The following is a 12,149-nucleotide window of genomic DNA, read 5'->3' as shown; positions in this document are numbered from 1 at the left end:
AGTAGATAGTGGTGACAATAAGACATTGTGATGTCGAACAGTCAGCAACAATTTGCCAAATGGGTTGCTGTGGACTTATCTTCACCCATTTTGGATTAATCAAGACGAGCAGCACCGCATGAATGCATGCAATAGCTACAACCAAAACGGACAGATTCATATTAGGGAGGGTGTGTACAAGTGTGTATGGCGATAATACAGTTGCAGGCAGCTAGGTTTTTGAGAAAGGCAAAACAGAATTCGAGGAAGTCCTTCCACTTGATAGATAGTCGGAATCATATATCTCATTTCCACTAGTGTAGGTTGTTGATATGTCACTGGATCGAAGCACTGGTATGAAATTGTCGACGCATAAACATGTCATTGTTGTCATAACCTACTTGCCAAGCATTTCCATTTGAATCAAGGCGGCCTGGTCACGTCTGAAGCAGCTACAATGACGATCGTCTCTTGCATATGATTATCAGGCGACCACGTCCCAACAAAACTGACGCCTAACGTCACTGCCTTGATATTTGCCTGCAGTAAGGCAGCGGCTCGCAGATAGGGACGATAGTCCTACATGACACATTGCGCGGCCAAGTCTTGTGTCGATGTTGGTGGCGATTGTACTTTACAACTGGGTAGTATTGCAGATGTTGGGGTCCGGCAATGTGACGATTCAGTAAGAGCAGGGGAAAGCTGCGGGAGATAATGGTGTACGGGCCGGGATGGTTGGAGAAGGAGGTCTAGGGGGTGGCGTTAGAGAATGGGAAAACGTTTCTAATTATAAACACCCGGTATGTAGATCTTTATTCTTTTCAGGTACCCATCCAGTACCAAGCCGCTCCAGTAAAGCGAAAGACCAACACTGAACAGTTCAACTCTTGATACAAGTAGGATTTTTCCATCAGCGAAGGATCGAGTCAAACTAGCGTTTGCTCTTTACTCATTGATGTTCAAGAGACTACTTTGTGGGCTTGAGCACCTGGACAGCCGGATCTCAAAACAGCCAACGTTGTTGGCTTCGACTTCGCTTTCCCTACAATTGCACTGTCGTCCCTCGCCATGTCTAGCTTAACAGCTGATTTGACAGGGCTTGATTTGTCGACAATCCCACTACAAGAAAACCCGGATGGTAGTCCACCCAACTATGTCAATCCCCCTTCACTCGAGGCCACTGTGCAGGCAGTTGGTATTACATTCGGACTGATTGCGCTTGCGCTCATTCTCGTGCGATTGCTAGCATGCCGCCGAGCACCTCGCTCTCTTGCCCTGGACGATGGCATGTTGCATTCCCACCTACCTATGAGTCTCGCTACACTGGTTTTGCTGATACTATTGTAGTTTTCGTTGTGATTGCGTTTGCCCTTGGTAGTGTCTACACAGGGACTGCCGCTAGCAGTAAGTTCCAGTCTGGCCTTCTCAAGCTTACTTGACACGCCTTAGTAACCTAATCACCAGTGGGAGATCTCACAAGGCATGCATGGGATACGCCCATGAGCTTTTGGACACGCTTTACCTCAAGGTATGAAGACAAACTCACTTCCCTAAATCCGTTGCTTATTGTCTGATCGGTGGATTTTCCCAGCGCTTGTTCGTGACAAGTTTGATGTACGGGCCCATGCTGTTTTTCTCCAAGGCATCAATACTGCTTCTTTATCATCGCATGTTCAATCCGGTGCGTTGGTGAAGATACAGTATTTATATTGGACTAGCGCTGTTATTTGGGAGCTACTGGATGTCAGGTATGTCTAAGACTGTGGCAGATCCTGGCGTCGGCTAATGGCGGGCAGTCCCTCTTTGCTTTTACCACTGCATGCCCCATCCTGGCCAACCATGGGACCTACGTGTACTTTCCAACTGCAACAACCTAGCCACCCCGGGACTTGTCCAAGCAGGAGCCAACATCCTAGCTGATATTGGCATTTTTGCCCTTCCCATTCCAGTGGTCATCAAGTTACAGATGCCTCTCAAGAGAAAAGTTGCCGTGTGCGGTATTTTCGTGACAGGTTTCCTGTAAGCGACACTTCGAGAAGCTATCAGGGCCTACTAACTCCAATATAGGGCTTTGGTATGCAGCGTCATAACTATATACTATCGAGAACGGATAATACAAGGTTTTGACATCTCTTGGGCTGGTGCCCAAACACAAATACTCATGTAAGCCAGCCAATGGCAACGACAACTGTCACCAGTACATTACTAATGGGCTGTTATCCAGCGAATCTGAGATATATGGTACGATTATTGTAGCATGTATGCCTTCGTTGGCAGGTTTCTGGAAGATCAACATTTCAGATACCAGACTTTACAAGGGTCTTCAGTCACTTCTCTCCCTTGCGAAGAGATCTTCGTCGGAGGTGAAGAACACGAACCACGATGTCCACGAATATAACTCCAGCAGCTCTCTCGACAGACAAGCCTTTGAAGATGCCTCCAATACCAACAAGCGAGCTCAGGATCAGGGAGTCTATCGATTGGAAGTTGCAGCTACCTTTCCAAGTTATAGGGACCGCACAACATACCCAGAGTGAGAGGAAGTGTAATGAATGTTTTGGTTGATTGAATGGGACGAAGACTTTGGGACCTTTCCGCCATACTGCCTATCTCCGGCCTGTGTATGCATCATGCGACGATATAGAGGCGTACGGAATTCGCAATCGCTCAGGGCATACAAGTTAGAGATTCGGCTCTTTCCCACCCCCTAGATCGAGATGCATATGTCATTCTCCGAAAAGGGGCTCCTGGTGGCTTCAAATTGTCGGGCAAGGTCCTTTGAGCAGTCCTGTTCTTTGTCTTCTGTTCTAGTCGTTCCGAGTTCAACCTCAATTTCTGGAGGCTGTGTAATTGCTCCAAGGGGACATTCGAATCAGATTGTCCTAGTTTCGTTCATTTCGGACTTCAGTTCGACGCAGCATGCCTAATATAATGCTCGTGGTGATTTGGTCAACGGGCCGAACGGTAATTACCCCGGGTGTGTCAGTTTCCTGCCCGCGAGGTCTCAGAGTGTGCCATCGCGATTATATCTGCCGGTCGGTTAAGTTTATGCCCATCGCCAGAGGTAATGGCAAGAAATGACTCCGGGGGATATATGTCCAGCTCTTATGCCTTTCCTGGGACCTAAACTTTGCCATGGACCTGCATTCCGCGGCTAATCTACTCGAGGGGGTACGATCATCGTAGATAAGCATAATCCCTGCGTGCAAAAGTCTTGGCCAAACGGGCTGCCCGAAGCAGGCTGGTGCACGGACATGAGCCTGGGATGGTGCTACTGTAGCTGGGTCCCCTATTGAACCTTAATTGAGTGCAGCTGGAGTAGATCCAAAACCGGATGGTTCCCCCGACCAGGCTCATCGGGTCAGCAACCTTGCACTCAGCCACTCCTGCGTCTCCTCGTTCGAAATGCTTGTCCGAACTCTCAGGGAAAAGGCAATGCCCTGGTTCTTATTAGTGAAAGCAACGCCGAAACGAAAAGCTGTAGGAGCTGAAGTCAGGCGCGCAATTAGTGGTAAACCCAAACCCCATACTGGGTTATGCTTATCAGCCACTCTTGAGCCAAGCGGCGCTACCCCGGACTTGGGACGCATCACTGGGCCTCTCTCCAGCCAAGTGCAGTTGGCTGCACGTAGCTCTTTTCCCATCCAAGGCAATCACCAAATGCCCACGTTTTGTTTTATCACAATTGGAAGACCAAACCGGCAGTTGGTTTTGCCTCGTCTTCCCCGCTTAAACTGGAGAGGTTTTGGGGTAATGCAGTTGCAACTGCAGCTGCTGTAACCGACCTTCCTTGCGACCTTGGCTATCATGATAGCTCGTGCATTTGGACCCCTGGCTGGTTTGCAGATCCGGCCCTGATAACGTCGCATGGGCAAAGATTAGATGAAGCACCAGGTTGACTCGCACGCCCCGTTGGGATCACACCCAAAAGACCAGACAATCCCCCATCTATTCCTATCGCCATAAACAAATAGTCGCTTTCGGCAAACAGCGTTTCCCACCATCTCGTCGTTTTTTTGCTCACTGACATTTGGAGGATGACTTGAACGCAGCGACCGCATTGATTGAAAACTTATCTTGGCCCCGGCAATCCGCGTCCCATTCACTTGGTAGCTCGCTCTGCCACCAGAACCTTCGTTCAAGATGGCCCAAACGCAGCCCCCTGGAACCATCAATCTGGTTGAATGTAAGGGACCACCGACCCGATCCATTGACTGCCCCTTGTCTGCATTTCTGACTAGATACTATGGTCAGTCACGACCGCGCTCGATCAATCCGAGGTCCAGCTATGGCCGCGCCCGACGAGCGACCCGAATGAGCCATTGGTGAGTTCGACCAATCAATCCTACAATGGCTGCTGGATTAAAGGAGAGTCAGCACTGACATGGGCATTGTCGCGCGCAGAATTGGCCGGCATGGCGTAAGGCCGTCAACTTCGGTCTGGCCACCGGCATGACAATTGCCGCCTTTACACTGTAAGCTGAGTCGTCGCAAAGCGCTTTGCAGTGGATTTTCATCTGAATCATTCGCCAGGGTCACGATTCAAACGGTCTTCTGGCAGCAGATCTCGCGGGATCTGGACCTCACCATCCCGCAGCTGAGCAACGGCAACTCGGTCCAGCTAGCCGGCCTAGCGACCGGGTGCATCTTCTTCGTCCCCTTCGCCGTCAAGTACGGCCGCCGGCCCGTCTATGTGGTGTCGATTGTCGTCCTCGCCGCCGTCACCTGGTGGACGGCGCGCATGAACACCTACGCCGAGGTCATCCTCACCAACCTCTTTACCGGTCTCGCGGGCGCGGTGAATGAGACGACGGTGCAGATGACGGTGAGTGATCTGCCAAGAGAAGACTGTGCTATCAATTCGACATTAAGTACTGATGCGTCTACCCCAGATCTCGGACTTGTTCTTCGTTCACCAGAGAGCCCGCGCCAATGCATGTTACTTCGTCGCGGTCATGATCGGAAGCTTCCTGACCCCGATGGCCGCCGGTGCGCAGGCAGCTGCCCAGGGCTGGCGGTGGTCCTACTACGCCCTTGCCATCGCCTTCACCATCTTGACCTTCGTCTACATCTTCGCGTTCGAAGAGACCAAGTACATCCGGACTGCCAGTGGCAGCAGCATTCGGGAAGCCTCCATGGACGGAGCGAAATACCCCACGGCGGAGGACGGCACATCAGCCCAGGACAAGAAAGACGACGTCGACGAGGACTTGAACCGCGTCGCTTCGCATACCATGGGCGATGTTAACCCCGTCCCCAACTCCTACGCGAAGCGCATGCGATTCCTGACGCCCACCTCGGAGCCGATCTGGAGGCTGACGCTGGCCCCGCTGTCCGCCATCTCGTTCCCGCACATCCTGTTCACGGCGCTGCAGTTCGCGTCCGGGATCTGCTGGCTCGTGCTGCTGCTTACGTCGACGTCGGTCATCTTCTCGGCGCCCCCTTACCTGTTCACCACGCAGGGCGTCGGCAACATGTCGCTTGGACCCCTGGTCGGTAATGTCTTTGGTGCGCTGTACGGAGGTCCCATCTCGGATTGGTCCATCAAGCGATTCGCTAGACGCAATGGGGGCATTTTTGAGCCCGAGATGCGGCTTTGGATCTTGATGCCGCCTACGTTGTTTATGGCGGGAGGGTTGTGCATGTTTGGTGTCACGGCAGGCCAGGTATGTCTGAGCCCACTCCCCCTTTTTTACGGAGAGCATTGTACTCATACTAACCATGTGCAGGGAATGCATTGGATTTACCCGAGCATTGGTGGTGCTTTTTCGCCTTCGGCCTCGGCTCCTACGGTGATATTGCTTTCACTCTGGTGATTGACACCTACCGCGACGTAAGTGCAACCTCCGCAAACAGCACCACAGCCTTTTACCTTTCGTGCTCTGGCCAACAATAGTAACAGCTTGTCGCCGAAGCCTTCGTCCTCGTGGCCTTCTTCCGCAACGCCTTCTCCATCGTCGTGCCCGTCGCGCTCACGCCCTGGATGGCCACCATGGGCGTCCAGTACATGTACGTCACGGCCGGGTGCATCTCGCTGGTGATTGGGCTCCTGCACCTGCCCCTGCTCATTTGGGGCAAGAGGATCCGGACCGCGCTCGGGCCGCGGTACTATCGGGTCGTGGAGAAGATCAATTCTCATTGATAATGCGATGTTTCGGGAAGGTCACTAGAGATAGATGCGCATTGAGTCGTGTAAGCTTAGCGATGGGGGATTATCGGACGGGATTATGGGTGCAAGTTAGGAGTCAGGGGTCAGGGGTAGTGTTATGACATAGTCAATGAGGGAGTGCCAAAACAGTATTTTTAATACAATATCAATATTGACAATCAATGCAAAGCATAAATATCACTTTCTGCTATAGCCGTCAGCCACGAGACTCGTCGTATAAAGTTTCCCATTATTTGGAATTCCAGGCCAAGACCCAGGTGCCTACGCGTCGGGATTTAGTCACGCAGCCATCTCCACCGTCTCCATCCTGGACTTACCCCACAGTATGCAAACTGATAAGGACAGCTGGACCCTGTACCAAGAAAGGCCGCATGACGGCTCAGCCCAAGCCAACTCCGCCCGCAGCTGGCACTCGGCTAGAGGAATCGCGCCAACGGCAAATAGCCACGGATCCGGCTGCGCAACATTTCTAGGGGGTCATTGATGGTTATCCCGTACCAAACACACTTATTTTTTCTACAAGCGCACTACCCCTGGGCTTTGACAATTGCTTTGTATCATCTTGCATTTTGGGGATATTACCAACAGCTACTGTCTCAGAGTCTTTGGCCGCAACCTGCACTCATATCGAGTATCTCACCGCTCCCGCATTCCCAACACCACATTTCTGGGACATCATGGGCGGACCAGGCCAAGACCGACAGCCATCCTGGGAGGTGGTGGCCAAGGAGCATGCCGCGAAGCAGCTGAACAACATCCCGGCGGAATGGCGCCTGCCCCGGGCCAAGCTGGACCAGCTGAGCGGCGTCGGGACCGCGGACGAGGGCCGCTTGATCCGGCTGCAGGCCGCGAAGAAGTCCGGCCTGCTCTCGGAGAGGGAGCTGGATATTACGGAGAACCACACGGCGCGGGACCTGCTTCCGAAGCTGGCGGCGGGAGAGCTCAGCTCTGTCGAGGTTACGGTCGCGTTTTGCAAGCGGGCGGCGCTCGCGCAGCAATTGGTGGGGACCGGCCTCTACAACACCACCTTACGGATATAGGGGCTTGCTAATCCAGTGAGAGTATAGACTTCCTGCTTGACGGAGATCTTCTTCAACGAGGCTATTGAGAGAGCCAAGGAGGCCGACCAGTATCTGGAGAAGAACGGGAAAGTCCGAGGGCCGTTGCACGGCTTGCCCATCAGCATGAAGGTAAAGGGCCCACTTCCGCACTCGTACGAAAGAAAGACTGCAAAGCTAATAACGGGACAGGACTCCTTTGTGGTCAAGGGGCGGTATGCCTCGGTCGGGTACGTCGAGTACCTGAGGCAGCCCATCCCCGAGGACGAATCGGCGTTGGTGAAGCTGCTGCAGGACGCGGGGGCGGTCTTGTACTGCAAGACCAACGTCCCGCAGACGATGATGGTAAGTTCCAAATTCCAAGGATGAAGTTGGTACTGGTTTTCTAATAAATTCCATGTGCAGACCGCGGACTCCGAAAACAACATCTTCAGCCGCACCCTGAACCCCCACCACACCGCCCTCAACGCCGGCGGCTCCACCGGCGGCGAGGGCGCCCTCCTCGCGTTCCGCGGCTCGCCGTTGGGCGTCGGCACCGACATCGCGGGCTCGATCCGCATCCCCTCGGTCTGCTGCGGCGTCTACGGCTTCAAGCCGACGGCGGACCGCGTGCCCTTCGCGGGGCAAAACTCGTGCCCATTCCCGCGCAACCACTTGCCCGGCATCATCCCCGCCGCGGGGCCCATGGCGAATACGCTGGCGGACTTAAGGCTGTTTATGGATATCGTGTTCGCGCAGGGCCCGTGGAGGTATGATGGGACGGCTATCGATGTGCCCTGGCGGTCCCTCCCGGCCAAGGCCGAGGGCGAGAAGTTGGTCATCGGCGTCGCCCCCGAGGACGAGGAGTTCAAGCTACACCCGCCCGTAAAACGTACTATCGAAAATGCGGCCAAGAAACTCGAAGCCGCGGGCCACACCATCGTCCACCTCCCCGCGGACCCGACCCGCTCCATGGCGCTGGGCGGCCGCCTCGCCTTCGCCTTCTTCGGGCTCGAGGGCGCGCCCAGCAACGAGCAGATGGAGGCCGAGTTCGGCGAGCCCCTGGTCCAGTCCCTCGCCGTGGGCGTGCACCCGTACAGCGCGGCGAACCCGCCGCCCTTGGCGGCGGAATGGGGCGGGGCGAAGAAGGTCGCGGAGTGGCATAGGCTGCGCGCGGAGTACCGCGACAGCTGGAGAAGGGCTTGGATCGAGCACGGGCTCGATGTGGTGCTGGCGCCGGGGGCGACGAGTACGGCGGTGCGGCATGATGCGTTTGGGGTGCCGGTTTATACGGCGAGTTGGAACGTTGCGGACGTGAGTTTTGACCCCTTTCTTTCACTTGGGAGCTGGACCCCGGGGAACGAAAAAAGAGATATTGCTAACACCAAGATTTCCACCTTGCATAGTATCCGGCCTGCATCATCCCCTACGGCTGCTCGTCCAAGGAGCTGGATCCTACAGCCATGAAAGGTCATGCGGCGTTTGATGCCGACTGTAAGTCTTTTCCCCCATCACCTTTCGACAGCCCACCGGAGAGCATGAGTCTTACCTCGGAATGCACTGGCTAACACTGGTCCGAATGAAGATACCCCGGAACTGCAAGATGGTGCGCCCTGTTCGATACAGGTCATCACGCCCACGTTCAAGGATGAGGAGTGTTTGCATGCGGCTTCCATCATCGATAAGGTCTTGAACGGCGCATGAGGGGAGGTGTAACTGGTTTGAAATACACGTATGCATATATCAAATAGAAGTTGAGGCGGCGACGGCCGCATACATGAGTTTCATCACTTCTAGTGAACGGACATTTGTTGCATGATATAACTGTATCTCTGCAAGCAGTAACCTTCTGCTTCAAGGCAATGAAACTCTCGAGGCGATCGGTCATCTTTGCCAAGCCTGAGCATCGATCAGCTTCTCCGAGTATGTTACTTTTCTTGGAGGCCCGGGCCGGGTGGAGGACTTCCTGCTCGGCTTGAGTCGATTGGCAAACATGCCTTCCAACCATTCACTAGCTCCTTACTTACCCGGTGGGTAGAGAAGAAGGGCATGGCCGACGTGTGGGTTCGTCGGTAGGCCAGCATTACAATACAAAGATATGATCAATGTCGTGATAAAGAAGCTCTGATAAACCGTCATCCGGAACAGTTCCGAGATACCATACGGCTCTTTTACCCCGTACGAGGGCCCACTGTAGCGATGCCATAGCGAGGCGTACTCATGCAAAAGCTCCGAGGTTGGGGACGCGAATCCACCGAATAAAGATCGAATCTAGTCAAACGGGCCGATGACCTGATGGCCCTTCATGGGCCTTGGCAAGGCGGGCCACGCTCGATCCCGGAGAAATATGTTCGGAATCCCTGTCACACATCTAGCGGAGGATATCTTATGACGTCTTCACCTGCGGCGCTACTGCGAGATCTGTAAGATCCCCAAGGGCGTGCGTGCGTGTGGTTGTCAGAGACACGTCGGATCACCATAGAATTTGACAGTCACACCAATCAAGCGAAAGAGTCAGGATGGTCGTCTGCAACATGATATATAAATGCCAGACGAAGCAAGTCTGCTTGCTGTACCATTTTCCAGGTACATGCTTTTGGTAGATATGTAGGTGTGTAATGAACGTAAGAATAAATAACAAAAACGCGGGCATCATACTCGTTACGAACAAATAACATGATGCGCGGCCACTAACACCGTGCATAATGTCAAAATAAATAACCTTGTCCGTAAACCAAAAGAGATGATACCCCCAAACGCACAATAAACATTTTTGATGGGTGGCATGCCAGGCCCGGCACGCCGTATAGAGATGGGTGAGTGAGTGTGAGTTTGTGAGAGAGATGCGAGAGAAGAATGCCGCCAAAAGAAACAACGCAAAATCGCAAAAAATGTCTATGAGCTGATCCGAATGCAAAGTGGGTATCGATAAGTCGGGGTGGTGTTTTGGCGCTGCCATTATTGAGTTGAGGATGGAGAGTGGAGAGATTTTGCCCGTAGTTTTGATTATTGTCCAATTTGGTCCGGGGTGAGTAGTGATGAAGGACGATGACGATGACGAGGAGATGAATGAAAACGAAAAAGCTCGGGGAGTGTCCGAACTTTGCATTTAGACCATGTCCTCGGTCGTCACGGTAGGCCGGTTCTTCCCCGGCGTCGGGCTCGACATGCTGGGGTAGTTCGCATTCGTCGTCCCGGGCCTGCTCGTGGCGTGCTTGCTGCTGCCGCCGCCGCCGGACGCGCCGTGCGCGGAGCCGGGCCGGCTCAGGCTGGCCTGCTCCTGGTGGGCGCTGCGCAGGGGCCGCTGGCGCAGGACGCGCGTGATGGAGCCCTCGCTGCGGTCCATCCAGGTGTGGTAGTCGCTGCGCGAGTGCGGGAACAGCATGCGGTTGCTGCTGCTGGCGATCCACTCCTTGGCCTTGCGGCGGGGGCGGCAGGTGATGGCGTGCAGGTCCTCGACGATGTTGCCGCAGTAGAGCTCCAACGGTAAATCGTTGACGTCGTTACCGAACGGGTTCTCGACCTCGCGGCCGATGAACAGGAGGCCGAGGATGATGTAGGCGGCCAGCATGTTGGCGGGCACGGTCACCCAGCCGAGGCGGGGCAGCAGCTGGAAGGGCAGGAGCAGGACGTAGACCCAGGTGATTTGCGAGATGGCGATGGAGTAGGCGATCGGGAGGGGAGTGTTGAGGACGCGCTCCGTGTTGACCATGCAGTCGTTGATGGCCGTGATGGCGGTCCAGGCGACCGTCTGCAGACCGGGCGAGGGCAGAGTGGCCTCCTCGATCTTGTCGTCGATGTACGAGGCGAGGTAGCAGAGGATCTCGAGCGGGAGGTTGCCGAGCGGCACACCCTCCTCGCGCGCTCTCTTGATGACCTTGCGCGGGTTGGATGTGGCAAAGTTGAGGCCGAGGCGCTCGCCGACGGCCTTGAAGAAGTTGGGCTCCTTGGGCTCGAAGACGCCCGACTCGGTAGCCGTCTTGCCGAGGGTGTCGAGGTGCTCGACCAGGTCCTGGAGGTCGTCGTAGTGCGTGTAGGGTTCGAAGCGGAGCTTGTGCTTGAGGGCGACGGCGTAGGCGACCAGCAGGTTCAGGGCCGTCAGCTTCTCGAGGAGCGATTCCCTTTTCCTCGCCGGGGCGGTTGCGCACGTGCAGCCAGATGACGCGGCCGAGGGTCTGGCAGTTGAGGGTGAGCTGGCCCCAGTAGCGGCGGCCCTCGGCGTAGCGCTCGTAGGCCGTCGAGCTGCGGAGCGAGAGGGCCGAGGCGACGACGAAACCGGTGACGGTGAGCAGGACAGAGTCGATGCCGAGGTCGAGGTGGTCGACCCAGGGCAGCAGGGAGAGGCAGCAAACGAGCGTCGACCAGCCGCCGACGATGAGCATGGGGATCAGCATCTTGGGCATGATGCTGCCGTGCATCTGGAAGAAGACGGGCCACTTGGAGTGCTTGGCGATGTCGCGGGGGCCCTGGAAGTAGTCGTCGACCTCGAGCTTGGTGTTGCGGCGGCGGCTGTTGACGAAGGGGTTCGGCGTGTGTCGGTGTGTGTCCGAGTGGATCGACTCGGCTATCGTCCGCTCATCTGAATCCGACGCCGACCGATTCCGTCCTCCCGGCACATCGAGCGGCGACATGCCCGGGTCCCTCGACGGGGACACGGGGTCTTCCCATTGTAACATGATGGGCAGTTGTTGTGTTGAAGATTTGGACGGGGTTTTTCTTTCTTTCTTTCTCTTTCTCTCTCTTTCTTTTTTCTTTTCTCGATGTTGAATCCTTCGGGGGGCGTCCGAACAGCAAATGCGCGCAGCGTGAAGCGAGAGGGCTCTGCTTCTTCTTGCGCCAAAATGTATATAAAACCGTACGTATAAAGGAATGACAGTAGTTGGACTACGAAAAACGGTGGAAAAGACGAAGCATAAAAACACACCCAACTGAGTCCCGAGGAAAGGAAAGGGAAGAGAAACAAG

The 12,149-nt window shown here is 54.9% G+C and overlaps 4 protein-coding genes across 4 annotated transcripts; 3 read left to right on the top strand and 1 right to left on the bottom strand.

Moving 5' to 3' along the window:
• Window positions 1-1,226: 1,226 nt before the first annotated feature.
• Window positions 1,227-2,516, top strand: PG997_006736 (uncharacterized protein; the record flags this gene model as incomplete). The annotated part of the gene is made up of 5 exons (XM_066811051.1): window positions 1,227-1,383; window positions 1,857-1,998; window positions 2,047-2,053; window positions 2,100-2,142; window positions 2,236-2,516. 5 exons carry the CDS (start codon window positions 1,227-1,229, stop codon window positions 2,514-2,516), a joined length of 630 nt encoding a protein of 209 aa, XP_066669974.1.
• Window positions 2,517-4,122: 1,606 nt separating this feature from the next.
• On the top strand, window positions 4,123-6,121 carry PG997_006735 (major facilitator superfamily transporter; the record flags this gene model as incomplete). The annotated part of the gene is made up of 7 exons (XM_066811050.1): window positions 4,123-4,165; window positions 4,234-4,304; window positions 4,384-4,454; window positions 4,513-4,804; window positions 4,872-5,649; window positions 5,709-5,812; window positions 5,882-6,121. The coding sequence occupies 7 exons, from the start codon at window positions 4,123-4,125 to the stop codon at window positions 6,119-6,121; spliced, it is 1,599 nt and encodes a 532-aa protein (XP_066669973.1).
• A 704-nt stretch (window positions 6,122-6,825) lies between these two features.
• PG997_006734 (uncharacterized protein) lies at window positions 6,826-8,889 on the top strand (the record flags this gene model as incomplete). Its single annotated transcript, XM_066811049.1, has 6 exons — window positions 6,826-7,110; window positions 7,216-7,338; window positions 7,399-7,551; window positions 7,612-8,499; window positions 8,592-8,679; window positions 8,771-8,889. 6 exons carry the CDS (start codon window positions 6,826-6,828, stop codon window positions 8,887-8,889), a joined length of 1,656 nt encoding a protein of 551 aa, XP_066669972.1.
• Window positions 8,890-10,294: 1,405 nt separating this feature from the next.
• Window positions 10,295-11,861, bottom strand: PG997_006733 (uncharacterized protein; the record flags this gene model as incomplete). Its single annotated transcript, XM_066811048.1, has 2 exons — window positions 10,295-11,290; window positions 11,334-11,861. 2 exons carry the CDS (start codon window positions 11,859-11,861, stop codon window positions 10,295-10,297), a joined length of 1,524 nt encoding a protein of 507 aa, XP_066669971.1.
• Between the last annotated feature and the right edge of the window lie 288 nt (window positions 11,862-12,149).

This window comes from Apiospora hydei (assembly GCF_038363865.1).
Source record: "Apiospora hydei strain CBS 114990 chromosome Unknown utg000005l_segment0_segment0, whole genome shotgun sequence".
Lineage (NCBI taxonomy): Eukaryota > Fungi > Ascomycota > Sordariomycetes > Amphisphaeriales > Apiosporaceae > Apiospora > Apiospora hydei.
Note: the sequence above shows the minus strand (reverse complement) of the source record. Positions and strands in the feature narration are given on the sequence as shown.